Raw genomic sequence first — 19350 nt, forward strand, 5'->3', positions numbered from 1 at the left:
GCAGACGCCCCGCTGATCAGGGACCCCGATGTGGGGCTCAACCCCAGGACACTGAGATCAGGAGTGGAGCTGACAGACGAAGCTTAACGGACTGAGCCACCCAGGCACCCCCCCCAAAGGAATTTTTATATGTTAAAGTAGACTTGCAGGATGCTGGGGGTTGGGCTAAGATTCACTTTCGCACTTAGTTAAGTATTGACATGGAGGCAGATGAGTTTCTAGAGGACTGTCACTCTGCCTGAGTCAAGGACTTGTTCGTAGGCAGTAAGGACATTTAATTTTTCTTTTCCGTTTCCCACATCAGTTCCACCTCTCCAGCAGCGGGGTAACACCATTCCCTCCTTTGTCCCTCTAAGCCTACAGGCGGGAAGCACCGTCTGCCGTTACTACATTCTGGGTGTCCCCCGCTGTACTTTGTTCCCCTTAATCCTTTTTTTTTTTTAAGATTTTACTTCTTTATTTGAGAGAGAGAGCGCGCACAAAGGGAGAGGGAGAGGGAGAAGCAGATCCTGTGCCGAGCAGGGAGCCCGATGCGGGGCTCGATCCCACGACCCTGAGATCAGATCCCCGGCTGAAAGCAGTCGCGGGACCGACTGAGCCACTCAGGAGCCGCTCAGGAGAGATTCCCTAACTGCACCGCCTGGTGGCCGGCTAAGCCTACGGACCCAGGCGCAGGCGCGGTGGCACGCGGAAGTGGGCGGGGCGCCATCAGGGCCCGCCTCTTCCCGTGGCGCGCTCGGATGACTCACCGCCCGCGCCATACTTCCACGAACTCTGTCCCTGGAAATTTCTCACGTGGGTATTGCTGTCCCGGGCTGTCCTTGCTATCTTGCTTGCTGCATCCCTTTCTTTCTCCACCCATCCCGGGCCTGATGCAGGCCGCTTCTGGGTCCGCAGCGGGCCGAGCTGCCTCCAGCCGGGGCCCTTTCCTGCGACCATGCGCGCGGTCCGTGGACGCGAGTCAGGGGAGACTCCCCCCACCCCAGTCAAAGTCCGCTCGTCTTACCCAGTTCCCTCCAGCAACAACGCCTGCCGACTGCCTTGCTTATGTCCTGCTAGTCGCTGGGGGTACAGCCGTGATGTCGACAGCCCTGCCCCTGCGTTCTTGGCGCGTGACTGATAGCTCTCATAAGACAAATCGTTTCTGTGGGATAAATCCCGTGGCAGTTACGGTGTAAAGGACGACGGTGACGGGCTTGGCTTTAGAGAGGGTGATCAGAATGGGGTGGGGAGCGCTGAGAAAGGAATCCGGCATCACTCCCTGAAATGAGGCCCGGCCTGAAAGGGCGGGAGTGGCTCCTGAGGGATGGACATCACGAGTTCCTTCAGTCACTCTACAAATACTAGATTTTTTTTTTCTCTTCTTAATTTTATTTATTTATTAGGTTTCCCCCTGCCCCCGCCGCTTTTAGACCCCACCTATTTTTCCAAGCCTTGACAATCCAGTGGTGATGAAATAGCTACAGTCCATGCCCCCGTGGAGATTTTGTTCTAGTGGGGAAGGTAGAGTTTTAAATAAATTAAAATGTCAGGTGCAAAGTACAGTAACATGTAAGACACTAAGTAAATACATTCCAGGTACTGCTAAATTATTATATAGGAAATCAAGATAGGGATGTCTGATAGTGGCTTATTCAGAGGAGTGGGTTTAGGAAGTCCTTTCCAAGAAGGTGATTTCACCAGCAATCTAAATAAGAAAATGCTAGCCGTGGCAACTGGGTGGCTCTGCCTTGGGCCCAGGTCTTGGTCCAGGGTCCTGGGATTGAGCTCCGCATCATGGGGCCCTCTGTTCATCAGGGATCCTGCTTCTCCTTCTCCCTCTGCCTGTCTCTCTCTCTCTCTCTCTCAGATAAATAAAATCTTCAAAAAAAAAAAAAAAAAGTGCTAGCCAGGGCGCCTGGGTGGCTCAGTGAGTTAAGCCTCGCCTTAGGTCCAGGTCATGATCCCAGGGTCCTGGGATTGAGCCCCGCATTGAGTTCTCTGTTCGGCGGGGAGCCTGCTTCCCCCTCTCCCTCTGCCTGCCTCTCTGCCTACTTGTGATCTCTCTCTGTCAAATAAATAAATAGAATCTTAAAAAAAAAAAAAAAAAGTGCTAGCCTTGCAAATAATCCAGGTGAGAAAATTGCCTTCCAAGACTGAGGTTGGCAAGTTAGAAAAGAAGCCAGTGTGGTGGGGTGTTGCGGGTGAAAAAGATCGTGGTGTGAAATTGGGTTGGAGAAGTGGGGAGGGGGCCGGGCTAGGTGAGCCAGGGTCCTGAGTTAGAAGCTTATATCATGTGTGATGAGTAGCTATGATCTCACTATGCTGAAGTAAGGCAAATGGTGTGTGGTTGGGGCAGGAGCGGAATCGGGTCCTATTCCGGGGGCCTCGAGTGGTTGATGGTGGTGACTTGAACTAGAGCGATGGTAGCAGAGACGAAAGGATGCTGACAGATCTGGGATATGTTGGAAATAGATTTGCTGATGAATTGGATATAGAGAGGGCTCAGGAAGAAAGAGCGAGATTGACTGTTTTTGGTGTGAGCAGCTGATTTGATAGTGCCGATTGAATGGGGAAGACTGGGAGAACGGGAGGTCCGGAGAAAGGAGAAAGCGGATTTTCTTTTTTGGCCCAGAAAGACTGCCATCGGTGTTTATGAGACGTTGACTTGGAGATGTCACATGAGCATGTCAGTGTACTAATTTGGAGTGTCGGGGAGAGTCAGGATTGAATAAGTTTTGGAATCTGTTGGCAGATAGCGAATGAGATGTTGCTGTTTTGGGTCAAAAATGGTTGAATCCTGGCAGTTTCATTGGCTCAATCTACCAGGTGGTATTTAAGGCCACAAGTCTGGAAGACACTTTGGAAAATCGTGTAGACAGAAGAGAGTGAAGGACAGGCCCCCGACAGGTGGCTGACAGGGAGCCGCCAGAAGGCAGAAGCATGCCGGGAGAATGGTGTCATCTGACTCCACCAGCTGGGCCCGTCCAGCTCATCGTGTGGGTTTACACTTAGATGCTACTTTTTCCAGAAAGTCTTCCCTAACTCCTCAAGTGCTAGGCTGGTCGCCACAGTCTCTCGGCCTTGCCCACACTGGACTGGAAATGTTTGGCCGCTTGCCTGACCCCCTCAAGAAAACACAAGGTCTGTGAGGGCAGAAACGGTTTTTGTCTTCTTCACAGCAGTGTTCCTAAGACTTTGCCTAGGGCCCAGCAAAGTGCAGGTGCTCAAGGATCGTGGGCCCAGGATGTACCTGTATTCCCTGTTCCCACATTTTGCGGGATGAAGCCGGTTTTCAGAGTACCTCGTCTCTATGAATGCCCGTTTCTCCCACCCCATCCCTAATGCCTCCAGAGCCTCGGCTGTCTTGGAAATCTGAAATCAGTTTGATAGGTGATAGCTGATTACCTTTCAGGGACCTAAGTCATTTCCCACAACGGACAACTCCAGCGATGGCTTCGGTTCTTCACTTCTATGTCCATCCCTCTGGCCATGAGAAGGCGGCTTCCGGACACGCTCAGAGGAAGCTCCAAGGGCAGCTCCCAGCGCTGCAGGGTGTCAAGACGGAGCTGTGCTACAACGTGAACTGGACAGGTCGGGCCAAGTTTTGGACTTCGGGGAGGAGGTGTGCCCAGCCGGGCAGGGTCTCAGGCTATCCCTGTGCTGTCTCCCTGCAGCCAAGTCCCGTCCGAGTGCCGAGGAGATGAAAAAGCTGATGTGGCTCTTTGGCTGCCCGTTGTTACCGGGGGACGTTGCTCAGGAATCCTGGCTCCATCGTGACTCCAATGACCTGCTGCTGGAGGTTGGGCCCAGGTGAGTGTCAGCCCGGGGTAGATGCCTTCCGTGTTCTCAGGCAAACCTCCCTTCCAAACGCACTGCCCGCCCCTTCCACTCCCGTTCCTCTTCTCCTGCCACCCCTGACAGATCTGTTTTTCCTTCAACCCATCCTACTCCCTGCTTAGAAAGCCATACGCATGCCTTCCCCGTTAGGGAAGATGTCTTTGAAAGACGGAGCCAGCTACCAGGCACGTTCTAGAAGTTGAACAGATTGCATTCTGAGAGGTAGAAATCCAAGCATCTTAGGCTGGAAGGACAGGTCCGGTTTGATTTGCGGGACCTTCCAAAGCAGGTTTCTTGGTGCCCAGGTCTGAGGCTAGAGGCCACTGGTGAGGGGGAGAGAGGTGAGAGGTCAGCGGGACGGGTTGGGGGAGGATCCACCTTCTCTATTGGTGGTCTCAGGTCCTAACTGGCTGGCCCACTCCTCAGGCTGAACTTCTCCACCCCAGCATCCACCAACGTCGTGTCAGTGTGCTGGGCCGCTGGGCTTGGGGCTGTGGATCGCGTGGAGACCACCCGGCGCTACCTGCTTTCGGTGAGGCGTCAGGCCATCCGTGGTGAGGGGGAGGAGGAGCTGGGCCAGAGATCAAAGAGATGAGGTCCTGGGGCGCCCAGGTGGCTCAGTGGGTTAAGCATCTGCCTTTGGCTCAGGTCATGGTCCCAGAGTTCTGGGACCGAGTCCCACATCAGGCTCCCTGCTCAGCGGGGAGCCTGCTTCTTCCTCTCCCTTTGCCCCTGCTTGTGTTCCCTCTCTAGCTGGCTCTATCAGATAAATAAATAAATAAGATCTTAAAAAAAGGCGGGGGGAAGAGATTAGATCCTGAACTCAGGAGAAACTGGGAGGAACTCTTGGCCTTAGGCCTGTCCTGTTTGCAGGTTGTTCACTGCCTGAGTCTTCCTGGTCGAGGGCTAAATGGGAAGGAAGTCCAGCCTGTGCTCCCCTGGCTAATCTGTGCACCTTACAGGGGCTCGTGTCTGCACGGGGCGTGTCTTCGTAATCGGTGCACGGGCACCACGCACATGAGCCGTGGGCAGGCCCTGCGTGACTGGGAGGATCCAGCGTGCACCACTCTGTCCAGACTGGAGCCCTCCACCTCCAGCCGTGTGTATGTGTGTGTTTGCCCCTAGTTCACCCAACCGCCATCCGCTGAGATGAAGGCCATCGCCCTGGCCATCCTCCATGACCGGATGACGGAACAGCACTTCCCCCGTCCCATCCAGAGTTTCTCCCTTGGGAGCATTTCCACACCCCTCAACGGCTCTATCAACATCCTCGCTGAGGGCCGGTGCGCCCTCGAGAAGGCCAACCAGGAGCTGGGTGAGCCAGGGTGCCTGGGAGGGAGGCGCGGGCGAGGCCACTAGCAGGGGACTGAGCCCGGGGACCTGGTGGCCCGAGTCCTCCAGCCAGCTCTCCCGGGTTGTCTTCTAGGCCTGGCCCTGGACTCCTGGGACCTGGATTTCTACACCAAGCGCTTCCAGGAGCTACAGCGGAACCCCAGCACCGTGGAGGCCTTCGACTTGGCTCAGTCCAATAGGTGGGGCAGGTCGGGGGGGAGGGGGACGTCCTGAAGTGTGAGCCCATGGAGGTTGGAAGGGAAGAGCACAGGGACTTGCCTTCGTGCTGTCCTCTGGCTCGGGGGTGTCCCCGAGTCTGGTTGAGGGCCCGGGCTCCTCCTCCCACCCGGTAGTCTACACCCAGATCTCAATTTCAGATTCACTTGGGATCTGAGCAATCCGCAGAGAGAGGACATTTGAAGGTTAAGGCTTTTTAGAATCTATTCTGACCTGTTCTTTACTAAAGAGTTGGCCGTTAACTGGTGCTGCTTGCTGAGAAGACAGCACGGCGTGAGAAGTGACCCAGCTTCCTCCCTGTCCTTCCCTCCCCGCGTCACCCCTGCAGTGAACACAGCCGACACTGGTTCTTCAAGGGGCTGCTCCACATGGATGGGCAGGAGCTGGCACAGTCCCTCTTTGAGTCCATCATGAGCACCCAGGCGTCCTCGAACCCCAACAACGTCCTCAAGTTCTGTGACAACAGCAGGTGGGCTGTGCCCTAGGCCGGGGGGAGATGGCAAGCACAGGGGAGGGGAGGCTGCAGGAAGGAAGCAAGGTCCATGGCTGATGTGTCCGCAGCGCAATCCAGGGGAAGGAAGTCCAATTCCTACGGCCCGAGGACCCCACACAGCCAAGCCGCTTCCGGCAGCAGCGGGCCCTGAGACACGTCGTCTTCACAGCAGAGACTCACAACTTCCCCACAGGTGAGCCGGGTCCCAGGGCTGGGTCAGAGAGATCAGGATGTGGGGCAGAGGGAAGGTCCTCCAGGCTGGGCCTGGGAAAAACAACGAGGGAGGCTGGATGCCCTGATTTTTTTCTTTTCTTTTTTTTTTTTAAGCAGGCTCCATGCCAGACATGGAGCCCAACTCGGGGCTTGAACTCACCCTGCTGAGATCAAGACCTGAGTGGAGATCGGGTCGGACGCTTAACCGACTGAGCCACCCAGGCACCCCGTCCTGATTTTTAATGGGGGGGGGGTCAGAGCTGGGGTTTGTCTTTTTGGTACACATACATCTCCCCCATCTCTTTACAGGAGTGGCCCCCTTCAGCGGTGCGACCACAGGCACCGGGGGCCGGATCCGAGACGTCCAGTGCACCGGCCGCGGGGCCCACGTGGTGGCTGGCACCGCCGGCTATTGCTTTGGAAACCTGCACATCCCAGGTCCCCCCGCCGTCCTCCCTGCCATCTCCCCCTTGCCCTGGCAGTCGCGGAGCACTTCTGTCTCTTAGGTCGTCCTGGGTGCCTTTTCTTGGGAGGCAGGGCTCTGGAGCCGCTGGCCTGTCCCCAGCTGGCGCCGGGAGGACTCTCGGCCAGGGGAAACCCAAGTCACCAGGAAGGCTTTGCACAACTGCCAGTTTCTTTATAAACTAGCACCTGCTCAGCAAGGAAACATGATACTGGGTGACTCATGACCGCACCTGCCCCCAAAGTCCCAATTTCTTTTTTTAAAAAAATGTATTTATTTGAGAAAGAGAGGGAGAAGCAGGCTCCCCACTGAGCCAGGACCGCAACGCAGGACTTGATCCCAGAACCCTGAGATCATGACCTGAGCCAAAGGCAGACGCTTAACCAACCGAGCCACCCTAGCGCCCCCGAAGTCCCAATTTCTTAGCCTTAAGAACCCCGATCCTGAGACTCAGAGGGAGGGCTGGCGTGGGAGCTGGGGAGAAAGATGGGTGCTGTACTGTAGGCCCTACACCTTCCTAAAACAGAAGTTCCTAAAATGGGACGTTCTGCCCGCACGGGTGGTCTTGCCGGTTTAGTTAGACTCTTTCCGAAGGACTCTGGCCCCTCTGTCTTCTGTCTTAAGGTCCAGCCAACTTTCTGCTTTCCTTCCAGGTTATAATCTGCCCTGGGAGGATCCAAGCTTCCAGTATCCTGAGAACTTTGCCAGGCCCCTGGAGGTCGCCATCGAGGCCAGTAATGGGGCCTCTGATTACGGCAACAAGTTTGGGGAGCCAGTGCTGGCCGGTAAGGCTGGGGTTATCAAGGATAATGGATACCGAGTACCAGAGGTGGGGGGGGGGTGTATGACCAAGTGGGTGCTGGGGGACCCTGGGTGACCGCACTCTGTCCTCTCTCCCTGGGGTGTCCATGCTCCAGGCTTCGCCCGCTCCTTGGGCCTCCAGCTCCCAGATGGCCAGCGGCGTGAGTGGATCAAGCCCATCATGTTCAGCGGGGGCATCGGGTCCATGGAAGCCGAACACGTGAGCAAGGAACCCCCAGAGCCAGGTACGAGCCGCCACCCTTTCCCTGCAGCGCCAGCCAGTGATGCCCCCAGCACTGCTGGATGGGAGTTGAGAGGCCACTCCCGGGGTTGGTTTTTCATCTCTCGGGTCGTGGCGCTCCGCCCAGTGCAGGTTCCCAAGGCAGGATAGGGCTTTCTGCCAGGGGGGCGCTGGGTCTGCGTTGCCTCTGTGCATGCCCCGGTTTCCTCCCTCACGGCGGGGGGTGGCACCCGTGTTTGTTCAGCGCCTGCCGTGCACCAGGGGCCTTTATCTGCCCGCCCAGTTCAGGGGGGCAAACATCCGGTAGGCCCCATCGTGTGCTGGCTCGTGTGCTGCAGTCAAGATAAGGACCGGGTTGCATTCCTGGAAGAGGTGACCCAGTCACGTGGTTCAGAAAAGGCAGAAAAGGTCACACAGTGAAAAGTGTCCTTCCCTTGACCTCCCAGTTTCCCTCCCCAGAGGTGACCAGTGGTAGCCAGTGACTTGGGTACCTGACCAGAGAGATTTCCCTGTATCTAGGAACCGACCTATATGCGTATTTGTCCCTTTTTTAAAACAAATAACACAGGCATGCGCTTCTTTTAATAACCACTTTATTGAGATGTAATCCGTGTACCTTGAAGTTCACCCTTTTAAAGTGTACAAGGCAGAGGTTTTTTAGGATACACATAAAGCTGTGCCTCTCGAGCCCCACTAATTCCATAATGTCATTGTCACCAGCACACCCGTTGGCAGTCTCTTCCTCCCTTAGCCCCTGGTGTTGGCCCATTGACGTCTGTCTCTGTGGATTTGCCTGTTCCAGACATTTCACGTGAATGGAATCACACAGGATGTGGCCTTTTGTGTCCGGCGCCTTTCACTGTGCACCGTGTTTTCGTGAACTATCTGTATGGTAGCATGAACCAGACCCTCATTCCTTTTCAGGGCTAGGCCTCTCCTGTGTCTGTCCGTGCGTCAGTTGGTAGACACCTGGGTTCTTCAGCCGGTGTGGGTAGTGCTGCTGTAAACACACGTATACGTGTTTTTCTGGGCTTATATGTTCTCGTGTCTCCAGTCTGTAGAACTACGAGTGGAAATGGGGGCTCCCATGGTAACCGTGTCCAGCTTTTTAAAAAACTGCCAGTCTGGTCTCCAAACTACTTTGCACTCCCCCTATGCCCCCTCCAGCTGTGTAAGAGGGTTCTAATTTCTCCATATCCTCACCAACTCCTGTTGTCGGTCTCTGATTCTAGCCACCCTGTGGCGTGAAGTGGCATCTCGTTGTCATTCGGGTTTGCATTTCCGTAATGGCTAATGATGTTGAGCATCTTTTCACCTGCGTTTAGAGATCTTCCTTGGTGTGAAACATCTGTCTGGATTCTTTGTCTTTTTTGGCCGGTGGGGGCGGTGGGTAATTCTTTGTTCATTTTTAGATCAGGTTGTCTCTTTTTTTGTGGAGTTACAAAAGAGTTCTATGTATTCAGGATGCTAAACGGTTGTCGGATAGATACATGATTTGCAAGTATTTTTTCCTGTTCTTTTTACTTTTTCATGATGTTTTACAAAGAAAGCACACATGTTTTTAGTTTTTGTCAAGTCAGGCTTATCTTTATCTTTTTTTGCTGCTTATGGTTTTGATGTCAAGGCGAACAAAACCATTGCCTAAGCCAAGGTCATAAAGACTACAGCTGTGTTTTCTTGTCATATTATTATAGCGTTTACATTTAGGTTTCTGATACTTTTTTTTGTTTGTCTTTTCTTATAAGATTTTTTATTTATTTGAGAGAGAGAGAGAGCATGAGCTGGGGGTAGGGGAGTGGCAGAGGGAGAGGCAGACTCTCTGCTGAGCGGGGAGCCGGATGTAGGACTTGATCCCAGGACCCAGAGATCATGACCTGAATTGAAGGCAGACGGTTAACAGACTGAGCCACCCAGGTGCCCTTCTGATACATTCTGAGTGAATTTTTTTAATATGGTGTGAGGTAGGTGTCTAACTTCTCTCTTTTACACGTGGATATCCAGTCATCCTAACGCCACCTCTTGAAGACTCTTCATTTGTACCTTGCTGAATGGTCTTGGGACTGTTCAAAAATGAGTTGCCCCAGGAGTTCCTGGCTGGCTCAGTCTGTAGAGCATGCAGCTCTCGATCTTGGGGTTGTGAGTTCAAGCCCCATGTTGGGTGCGGAGCCTACTTAAAAGAAGAACAGAAACAAAAATCAGCTGGCCATAAGCGTAAGAGTCCTTTACGGATTCACGGTTCACAACCCATAGATCCTTGTATCTGTCCTTGTGCTGGAACCACACTGGATTACTACAGCTTTGCAGTAAGTGCTAAAAGCCAGCAGCAGGGGTCCTCCAATTCGTCCTTCTTTTTCATGATTGTTTTGGCTGTTCTAGGTCCTTTATGTTTCCATACAGATTTTAGGATCGGCTGCTCCATTTCTGTGAGAAAGGCAGCTAGATTATGACAGAGATTGGGCTGAGTGCAGATTAGTTTGGGGAACACAGTCATCATAAGAGCGTTAAACCTTTTCCTCTGTCAACACGAGCTCTGTTTCCCTTCATTTAGGTCTACTAACCGGTTTCCGGGCGTAAGTCTTCCAGCTCTGCTGTTACTTATTTCTGTTATTTTTTTCCTGATGCAATTGTATAGGGGCGCCCATAATTCTATACCTTGCTCTTTTCACTTAGCAATATATCTTTGAGATCATGTCATATTGATAAATATACAAAATCGTATGTGATCCTCTTCTGGGGGGGGTTGTGTTTCAGTGTGTGGATATACCGTAATCGATGAATCAGCTCCCTCTTGTGAGCCTTAAATCACAGTTGGCCCTTTGAACAACACAGGTTTGAGCTGGGCACGTCCACTTGTCTGTGTATTTTTTTCAATAAATACGGGACAGTCCTGTAAATGTATCTTTCTTCTAATTTTCTGAATGTTCTCTTTTTTTTTTTTTTAGCTTACTTTATTGTGAGAGTACAGTGTGACATACTGTAAGAACACAGTGTCTGTGTAACACACAGAATACATGTTGTTCATTGGTTTTTATTAGTTTATTATTATTTTTTTAAGATTTTACTTATTTGACAGAGAGAGAAATCACAAGTAGGCAGAGAGGCAGGCAGAGAGAGAGGGAGAAGCAGGCTCCCTGCTGAGCAGAGAGCCCGATGCGGGGCTCAATCCCAGGACCCTGAGATCATGACCTGGGCCGAAGGCAGAGGCTTTAACCCACGGAGCCACCCAGGCGCCCCAGTTTATTACTTTCTATCATTTATTATTAACCGACCATAATGAGTAAAGCTCCTGGTCGATAGTAGGTTCCGAGTAGTTGACTTCTGCAGGAGTTGACTGTTCCGTGCACATATTTTACTGGGTAGGTCAGCACCCCCTAACCTCAGTGTTGTTCAGAGGTCAACGGCGTTTCCTGTCTTCGGTAACACAGGTGATGCGGCAGTGTTTGATTTCGCACCTGTGTGGGTAAAGCTGGAGCGTGACTTGCACAGCGTGTATTCCCCCGAAGAACATGAACGTCTGTGATAGTCATTGCTGTCCCCTCTTAGCCTCTTCTGTCATCCATGCGCTTGTTCACGCTCCCACTCCTCCTGCTGGATTCCCCCGTGTTCTGACTCTGCCTTCCTTCCCCGCAGGCATGGATGTGGTGAAGGTTGGGGGTCCCGTCTACAGGATCGGAGTCGGGGGTGGAGCCGCGTCATCTGTGCAGGTGAGTGGGACTAGCTCAAGGGCAGAGTCCGCGACGCTGTCGGGGCCCTGGGCCTCGGTGGCACGTGAGCTCCCAGAGCCCTCCAGCCCAGCTCTGCCCTCTCTTGCCCCAGGTGCAGGGCGACAACGCCAGTGAGCTGGACTTCGGGGCCGTGCAGCGGGGGGACCCGGAGATGGAACAGAAGATGAACCGTGTGATCCGGGCTTGTGTGGAGGCCTCCAGGGGGAACCCCATCTGCAGCCTCCACGATCAGGGCGCTGGCGGCAATGGTGAGGACAGGGACTGGGATGAGGGACCTGGCCTCCCTGGCCTCTTGCCAGGTTCCACTGAGGCTGAGGTATCAAGAGTCTGCAAGCGGCCGCCCGGCCCTAGGTCCCATTCTCTACCCTCTGTACCTTCAGGAGAGGCTTGGCACTGGGGGGGCGGGAGCCCACCGCCACGGGATGGTTGTTGGGGGGGTGGGGTGCAGCCACAGTTCTGCAGGGTGCACAGAATTTGGGGCTCCTTTGGAGGCCAGGGCTGACCATGGCTGCCTCTCCCCCACGTCCTCTCACTAGGCAACGTCCTGAAGGAGCTGAGTGACCCCGCCGGGGCTGTCATCTACACCAGCCGCTTCCAGGTGGGCATCGTGCCCTGAGGCCTGGCCATTTCCCCTTCCCACCAGCCCAGCCTTCTTCCCCCCACCCCCAGCGCCCAGACTCCTAGCAAAGACAAGAGACGGGGCAGTGCCCACTGACCCTTTCCTTTCCTCCTCCCTCCCGGATGCAGCTCGGGGATCCGACCTTGAACGCCCTGGAAATCTGGGGGGCCGAGTACCAGGAGTCGAATGCTCTTCTGCTGAGGCCCCTTGACCGGGACTTCCTCAGTCGTGTCAGCGCCCGGGAACGCTGTCCAGCTTGCTTTGTGGGCACCATCACTGGGGACAAGAGAGTGAGTGGGCCCAGGGAGTCAGTGGTGGCCGCAATGGGTGGGCTCTGAGCTGCCTGTGTCGGGGCTGGAGGGAGGGAGAGCCGTCTGGGGAAGAAAAGGAGAGGAGGATAGGAGTCGGTGGCACGCAGACTGGGGGACAGCATGCAGGAGGCGGCCAGGGGCGGGCACTCAATAGGGAAGCCAGACAGAGGGTGGAGAGAGCGCTTCTGCCTGGCTTTCTGGAAGCATTCCCTGCTCTGGTTCACAGTCTCCTTCGCTCTGGGCTCTGGCCATAGATAGTGCTGGTGGACGATCGGGAGTGCCCCGTTGGAAGAAATGGCCATGAGGATGGCTCCCCCTTGTCTCCCCCAACCCCTGTGGACCTGGAGCTGGATTGGGTGCTGGGCAAGATGCCTCGGAAGGTACGTGGGGGTGGGAGGGAGGCCGGCTTTCCTCCCTTCTCTGCCCCAGCTCTTCCGATCACCCTTTGCCCGACACGTGCTTTGTCCCCTCTGTGCCCAGCGCTCCTGCAGCTGCTCACACCCCTGTCACCTTCTGTGTCATAGGAGTTCTTCCTCCAGAGGAGTTTCCCCGTGCTGAAGCCCCTGGCCTTGCCTCCGGGTCTGCGTGTGCGCCAGGCTCTGGAGCGCGTTCTGAGGCTGCCTGCCGTGGCCAGCAAGCGCTACCTCACCAACAAGGTCCAGCCTGCGGTCTCTGTCCCCTTCCCGCTGCTCCCCCGCCCCTGGCCTCCCCGTGGCTGTGGGGATTCAGCAGGCCCAAGGGAGAAGCGGCCCTGCGGGCCAGCCCCCCTGCTCCCACTGTCTGAGGCCTGTGTGTCTGTGATGACGCCTGTCCCCCCACCGCCCCGGCGTCCCTGGCCCCGGGCCCTTGCCAACCGCAGCTGGTTCTGCAGGTGGACCGCTCCGTGGGCGGCCTGGTGGCCCAGCAGCAGTGCGTGGGAGCCCTGCAGACCCCCCTGGCAGATGTGGCCGTCGTGGCCCTGAGTCACCAGGAGCTCGTTGGGGCCGCCACCGCTCTAGGAGAGCAGCCCGTCAAGAGCCTGCTGGACCCCAAGGTGGCCGCCCGCCTGGCTGTGGCCGAAGCCCTCACCAACCTGGTGTTCGCGCTGGTCACCGACCTCCGGGTGAGTCCTGCCCCGGGGGTGGGCGGTGGGGGGGGGTTGTCTACCTCCACCCTTTGCCTTTGCCTCCGGCCCTTCCTGCTCAGGACCTCCCAGCCCTTCCGCCCCCGCCCCCGACTCCCCACCTCTCTTGTCTCTGATGCACCGGTGTCCCCCGCTTCCCAGGACGTGAAGTGCAGCGGGAACTGGATGTGGGCCGCCAAGCTCCCAGGGGAGGGCGCGGCTCTGGCGGACGCCTGCGAGGCTATGGTGGCAGTGATGGCGGCCTTGGGCGTGGCAGTGGATGGTGGCAAGGACTCTCTCAGCATGGCCGCCCGGGTCGGCTCTGAGACAGTGCGGGCTCCTGGTAGGGCCTGGGGGTCCTGGGAAAGGGGCAGACCTATGGGGCCGGGCTGACATCTCCCTCTCTTACTCCTTTTTTTTTTTTTAATTTTTAAAAAATTAACATATAATCTACTACTTGTTTTAGGGGTATGGGTCTGTGATCACCTTTCTTTTTTTTTAAATCAGAGAATGTGTGCGAGAGCGGGAGGAGGGGGTAGAAGGAGAGGGAGAGGGGAAGCAGACTCCCCGCTGAGTGTGGGGCCTGCCGGTCACGGGGCTCGATCTCAGGACCCTGAGATCATGACCTGAGCCTAAGCCAAGAGTTGGACACTCCACCAACTGCACCCCCCAGGCGCCCCCACTCTTGTGCTCCTTGCTCTACAGGATCGCTGGTCATCTCAGCCTACGCTGTCTGTCCAGACATTACGGCCACTGTAACCCCAGACCTCAAGCATCCTGGAGGGGGAGGTATGGGCGCGTCCCCGTCCTCCCTGCACTGTACATTCAGAGCTGGGTCCTCTGTTTGGGGTCAGCTTTGGGAGGTCTGGGCCCCTTGTCTTGGCTGTGGGACTGGGGGTCTGTGGGTCCGCCCACATGCCGGGAACCTCAGTACTTGCGAGCACGGTGGTAGGGGGGCGTTCTGAGCCATCCCACCCCCTCACCCCTGCTCCGTTTCTGCAGGCCGTCTGCTGTATGTGCCTCTGAGCCCTGGGCAGCACCGGCTGGGCGGCACGGCTCTGGCCCAGTGCTTCTCGCAGCTGGGCGAGCAGCCTCCCAACCTGGATGTCCCCGAGAACTTGGCGCATGCCTTTAATGTCACCCAGGGCCTGCTGAGAGGTGAGTGAGGCCTTGGGGCAGAGGGCGCATGTGACTGGCACGTGGCAGGCAGTCACCGGCGGAGCAAGTAGCGGGGGCAAGCGGGGTCCGTCACCCTGGTCTCTGGTTCTTGGAGCATGCCCACGTTCGCACATGGGACTTACCCTCTAGAAGGGGGTTTGGGCCCCGAGGCTGCTAAGCATTTTTCTCCTTCCTCCAGACCGCCTCCTCTGCTCAGGCCATGACGTCAGTGATGGGGGTCTCATCACCTGCCTGCTGGAGATGGCCTTTGCTGGGAATTGTGGGCTAGAGGTGGATGTGCCTGCCCCTGGGGTCGACGGTGAGGAGCGGGCGGTTTAGACTCGGGCCTGCGCTGCCTGCCCCACCCTGTGGGCCCCACATCCTGTGAAAAAAATGGAGCGTCCCCAACCCCATTCCCAAGTCCTTGGCTGTCTTCTCTGACCACTCAGCCCAGTGACTCACCCATCTGGACACCCCCTCCAGTAGACCCTGAGGCCGCATCCTTGGTCCCTCTGTCTCAGCCCTCCCCTCACCTCTGATCCCCGTCTCCAGTCCCTCAGCCCGGAGCCACTGCTGGCCAACCCCCGCCCCACGCCCTGCATCCGTGGTGTCCCCCAGTCACCCTTGTGCCCCCACCTTGTTCTCCCAGTGCTGCCTGTGCTGTTCGCCGAGGAGCCGGGCCTCGTGCTGGAGGTGCAGGAGCCAGACCTGGGCCAGGTGCTGGAGCGCTACCAGGCTGCTGGACTCTGCTGCCTGGAGCTGGGCCCCACGGGCGACGCTGGGCCCCACGCCCTGGTGAGGAAGGGCAGGACGGTGCACGGCGGGGAGGCCATGGCCCCCCCTCGCCAGCCCCGGGGGCAGCCTCCCGACTCTTGGCCCTGAGAGACTCGCGCCTCCCTGCAGGTGCGAGTGTCCGTGAACGGGGCGGTGGTCCTGGAGGACACCGTTGGGCAACTGCGCGCCGTCTGGGAAGAGACGAGTTTCCAGCTGGACCGGCTGCAGGCGGAGCCTTGCTGTGTGGCGGAGGAAGAGCAGGGGCTGCGGGAGCGCACGGGGCCCAGCTACTGCCTGCCCCCGACCTTCCCCGAAGCGTCCGTGCCCCGCGAGCCCGGTGAGGGAGCCTGTGCCGTCCCGGCTTCCCCGACCCTCAGCCTGGGGGGGCAGAACGCAAGGCCTGGACGCCTGGGCCTGCCCGGGAAAAGGCATGTGGGGGGACTTTGTGGTAGGGAAGGAGCCCTGTGGCCCAGGGACACTCCTCCTCCCCCCCAGGTGGTCCCGTGCCCCGAGTCGCCATCCTGCGAGAGGAGGGCAGTAACGGAGACCGCGAGATGGCGGATGCCTTCCACTTGGCCGGGTTTGAGGTGAGTGGGGTGGCTGGCAGAGCCGGGGCCAGGGCGGGGCCTCGGGCTGTGTCTGCCCATGCTGCCCCTGCCCGTCCTGCCAGGTGTGGGACGTGACCATGCAGGACCTGTGCTCTGGGGCAATCGGCTTGGACACGTTCCGTGGTGTGGCTTTTGTGGGCGGATTCAGCTACGCGGACGTCCTAGGCTCTGCCAAAGGTAGGTGTCGTGCGTCTGCCCGCTCCCTCCCCTGCACACTCCTGCAGGGGTGCCGTGGCTCCCTTCTTCCTGACCTGGAGCTGGTCTCTCACCCCCGCAGCGCCAGGGACGGGAAGTACATCCGTTCGGGGCCGGATGCCAGCAGCAGGCCCGGGGTGACTGATGTGAGGTGGGGTGGCACGGGGTGGCACAGGCCCCGTCTAAAGGCGTCTACGCCTCGTGCAGATTGTGCTCTCCGAGGGCAGGCCCAGTGTGGCCAGATCTTTCTGGTTTCCAGGAGAAGCCAAGAATCCAGGTTTTTGGGGGGGGTGGTTACTTGAGCAAGCAAAAGGAGCACAAGCAGGGGCCAAGGGAGAAGCAGGCTCCCCACTGATGCGGGGCTCGATCCCAGGACCCTGGGATCATGACCTGAGCCAAAGGCAAATCCCTAACCAAACTGAGCCACCCAGGTGCCCCCAGAATCCAGATTTTTATATGAAATCTTATTTTTAAATGTTAGGGAGTTAAATAAAGAACCTTGAAAGTGCTCTGCTGGTCAGGCGGAAAAACTAAGGGCCATCTCTGGGCCACGAATGGCAACATCTAAGCAGATAAACCTGTTCTCTTTGCATTTGCCCTGTAGAGGGTATGTGCATGTGTGCATCTGTGTGTGTGTGTGTGTGTACATGTGTGTGTGCATGCACGTGTGTTGGGGGCTGGGAGGGTCATGGCAGGGACGAAGAGCAGCCGCCCCCCTCCATGCCAGGCCCCACCCCGACGTCCCTGTTCCCTCCCAGGGTGGGCGGCTGCTGTGACCTTCCACCCGCTGGCCGGGGCCGAGCTGAGGCGCTTCCGGAAGCGGCCCGACACCTTCAGCCTGGGCGTGTGTAACGGCTGTCAGCTGCTGGCGCTGCTGGGCTGGGTGGGAGGCAGCCCCAGCGAGGAGGCCCAGGAGGCCGAGGAGCCAGGCCCCGACTCCTGGCCCGCCCCTCCCGGCCTGGTGCTGCGCCACAACCTGTCCGGCCGCTTCGAGTCTCGCTGGGCCAGCGTGCGTGTGGGGCCCGGGCCGGCCCTGATGCTACGAGGGATGGAGGGCGCCGTGCTGCCCGTGTGGAGCGCTCACGGGGAAGGTCAGGCTCCGGAAGGCGGGGGGGGGAGGTTCGGGGGCGGGGGAGAGCGGGGTGGGTGAAGGGCATGAGGGAGCTTTGCCCTCCCCCCTTTCCTCTTGCTCCCCCCCCCCGCAGGTTACATGGCATTTTCTTCCCCGGAGCTCCAAGCCCAGATCGAAGCCATGGGCCTAGCGCCACTGCACTGGGCAGACGATGCTGGGCAGCCCACGGAACAGTACCCCATGAACCCCAACGGGTCCCCCGGGGGTGTGGCTGGCGTCTGCTCCCTTGATGGCCGCCACCTGGCTCTCATGCCACACCCTGAGCGTGCTGTCAGGCCGTGGCAGTGGGCGTGGCGACCTCCCCCGTTTGACACCCTGACCGCCTCCCCCTGGCTGCAGCTCTTCATCAACGCCCGAAACTGGACCCGGGAAGGGGGCTGCTGAGCGGGCCAGGGGGGGGCTCCCCTGGGCCTGACGGTTTGTGCCTGGGGGTCTGCTGTCCCCAGCTTCAAATTCAGAAGCACCCCGCCTTCCCTCCAAATACGTCTCAGACAGACAAGGGCCAAAATGCCCCCAAAAACCTCCACTGGTTTTATTAATCTGCCTGCTTTTGCCTTACGCCGCTGGATCTGTTTGCGGTTCTGCTGGAACAGGGTTGTCCGTGGGCCTGGGAAGCAGCGTGTGGTGCTGGGGACAGAGCTGCCCTGGGAAGTGAGAATAGTCCGTTGCCCACCCCCCACCACACACAACGCACTCGCTCTACCCAGTGATCCCCGCATTGTGCCCCCCATCGCTCTGGGCTCGGAGGGGTGTTTCATGTGCCCCTTCCTCGTAGAGGGGGTTGAGGGGCTGGGGGTGTAAGACAGCACGCAAGTCAGGACCCACGTGTCCTCATCAGAGAAAGAGCAGAAGCTTTCTGGATTCCGCTTTTTAAAATGCAGTAAAGTAGTTTTGCCGACATTTCTCTGAGCGGGCCTCCCGCTGTGTCCTCGGGCTACCTTGGTCTGGGCCTCCGAACTCAGTATTTCTTCTCGATGCAGCAGCTTTCCAGAAAGAAATGGTCAGCGCCTGCTTCCCTAGACTTAAGCCTTTAGCCAGCCAGCCTGCCTTCCTCCCTCCGTCCCTCCCTCCACCCGGTCCACTCATTCATTGCTTCAGTCATTCCATTAATGTTGGATGATTAGTTACAGTGCCAGGCACTGCCACTGGCCCCAGGGGTTTTACAACCTGATAGAGTTTTAAATAACTGGGGGGTATCCGGCAGGTTCAGTCCGGCAGGTTCAGTCCAAAGAGCATGTGACTCTTGATTTCAGGATGGTGAGTTCGAGCCCCATGAGATTACTTAAATGAATAAATAAACTTAAAAACAACAACATAGCTCTGTATGCAGCTGTCGTGAACCGGGTGTGCACTTGGTATTTCATATGTGTCTAAATTATTTTTCATAAGAATTCAATAAGGTACTTGATAGGTATCCTCCCCCCCTTTTTTTTTTACAAAGGAGCAATTAAGGTGAAAGTTTACATAAATTGCCTAGGGCCACACAGCGTGTCAGGGCAGAGCCCCAGGCCCGCTCTCTCCCTCCTGCTGCTGCTGCCCACCATCCTGCAGGCCCAAATGCTGGGGCCCCACTGTCCCGTCGCTGACAGCCGCCCATGACAGCCTGTGTGTGGAACTTGTGCACAGAGTCCGTTTGTCCCCAAAATAGTTCAACATCATCATTAAAGATATTTCCCCAAGAATGAAAACGAGTCAGATCCTGGAGGGCGTGGAGGCTGGGCACAGGTTCCTGGTGGGACAGCCACAAGAGGAGACGGATTGTATCATGGGAATGATAACAATGTTAAATGATCTTGAAGAAAACCTTTTCAGGCCTCTTAAGGCTTCACAAACTGACCTACCCTGAGCAGCCGGGTGGTGGGGCAGATGGGGGGGCGCTTAGAGGTGAATTTTGGCCTTTGAATATTCCTCCCTGCTGCTGGGAAACCATGTATATAATTAAAAAGAAAACGGGGGTGCCTGGGTAGCTGAGTCCGTTGAGTTTTCGGCTCGATTTGGGCTCGGGTCATAATCTCAGGTCGTGGGATTGAGCCCCACGTCGGGCTCTGTGCTAGGTGGGGAGTCTGCTTAGGGATCTCTCTCTTCCACTGCCCCTCCCCTGCTCATGCTCGCTCGCTCTCAAAATCT

General features: G+C 57.0%; 1 protein-coding gene across 1 annotated transcript; it reads left to right on the forward strand.

Moving 5' to 3' along the window:
• The first annotated feature begins 737 nt into the window (after positions 1 to 737).
• PFAS (phosphoribosylformylglycinamidine synthase) lies at positions 738 to 18900 on the forward strand. Its single transcript, XM_080825697.1, has 28 exons — positions 738 to 795; positions 3395 to 3573; positions 3657 to 3792; positions 4246 to 4351; positions 4945 to 5134; positions 5246 to 5351; positions 5717 to 5857; positions 5950 to 6074; positions 6404 to 6532; positions 7211 to 7342; positions 7475 to 7603; positions 11230 to 11303; positions 11416 to 11572; positions 11861 to 11922; positions 12072 to 12233; positions 12509 to 12634; positions 12779 to 12910; positions 13126 to 13356; positions 13519 to 13699; positions 14062 to 14145; positions 14359 to 14514; positions 14714 to 14833; positions 15164 to 15309; positions 15418 to 15625; positions 15784 to 15875; positions 15959 to 16073; positions 16850 to 17182; positions 17297 to 18900. The coding sequence occupies exons 2-28, from the start codon at positions 3432 to 3434 to the stop codon at positions 17605 to 17607; spliced, it is 4026 nt and encodes a 1341-aa protein (XP_080681823.1). The 5' UTR covers positions 738 to 795; positions 3395 to 3431; the 3' UTR covers positions 17608 to 18900.
• Positions 18901 to 19350: the final 450 nt, after the last annotated feature.

The sequence above is a fragment of the Martes martes genome (genome assembly GCF_963455335.1).
Source record: "Martes martes genome assembly, chromosome: 16".
Classification (NCBI taxonomy): domain Eukaryota; kingdom Metazoa; phylum Chordata; class Mammalia; order Carnivora; family Mustelidae; genus Martes; species Martes martes.

Coding starts and splice junctions, on each gene's coding strand:
- PFAS (XM_080825697.1), top strand. CDS start 3,432: ATGGCTTCGGTTCTTCACTTCTATGTCCATCCCTCTGGCCATGAGAAG. Junction 6,533..7,210: donor TGGAAACCTGCACATCCCAG/GTCCCCCCGCCG, acceptor CTTTCCTTCCAG/GTTATAATCTGCCCTGGGAG. Junction 12,911..13,125: donor AGCGCTACCTCACCAACAAG/GTCCAGCCTGCG, acceptor CTGGTTCTGCAG/GTGGACCGCTCCGTGGGCGG.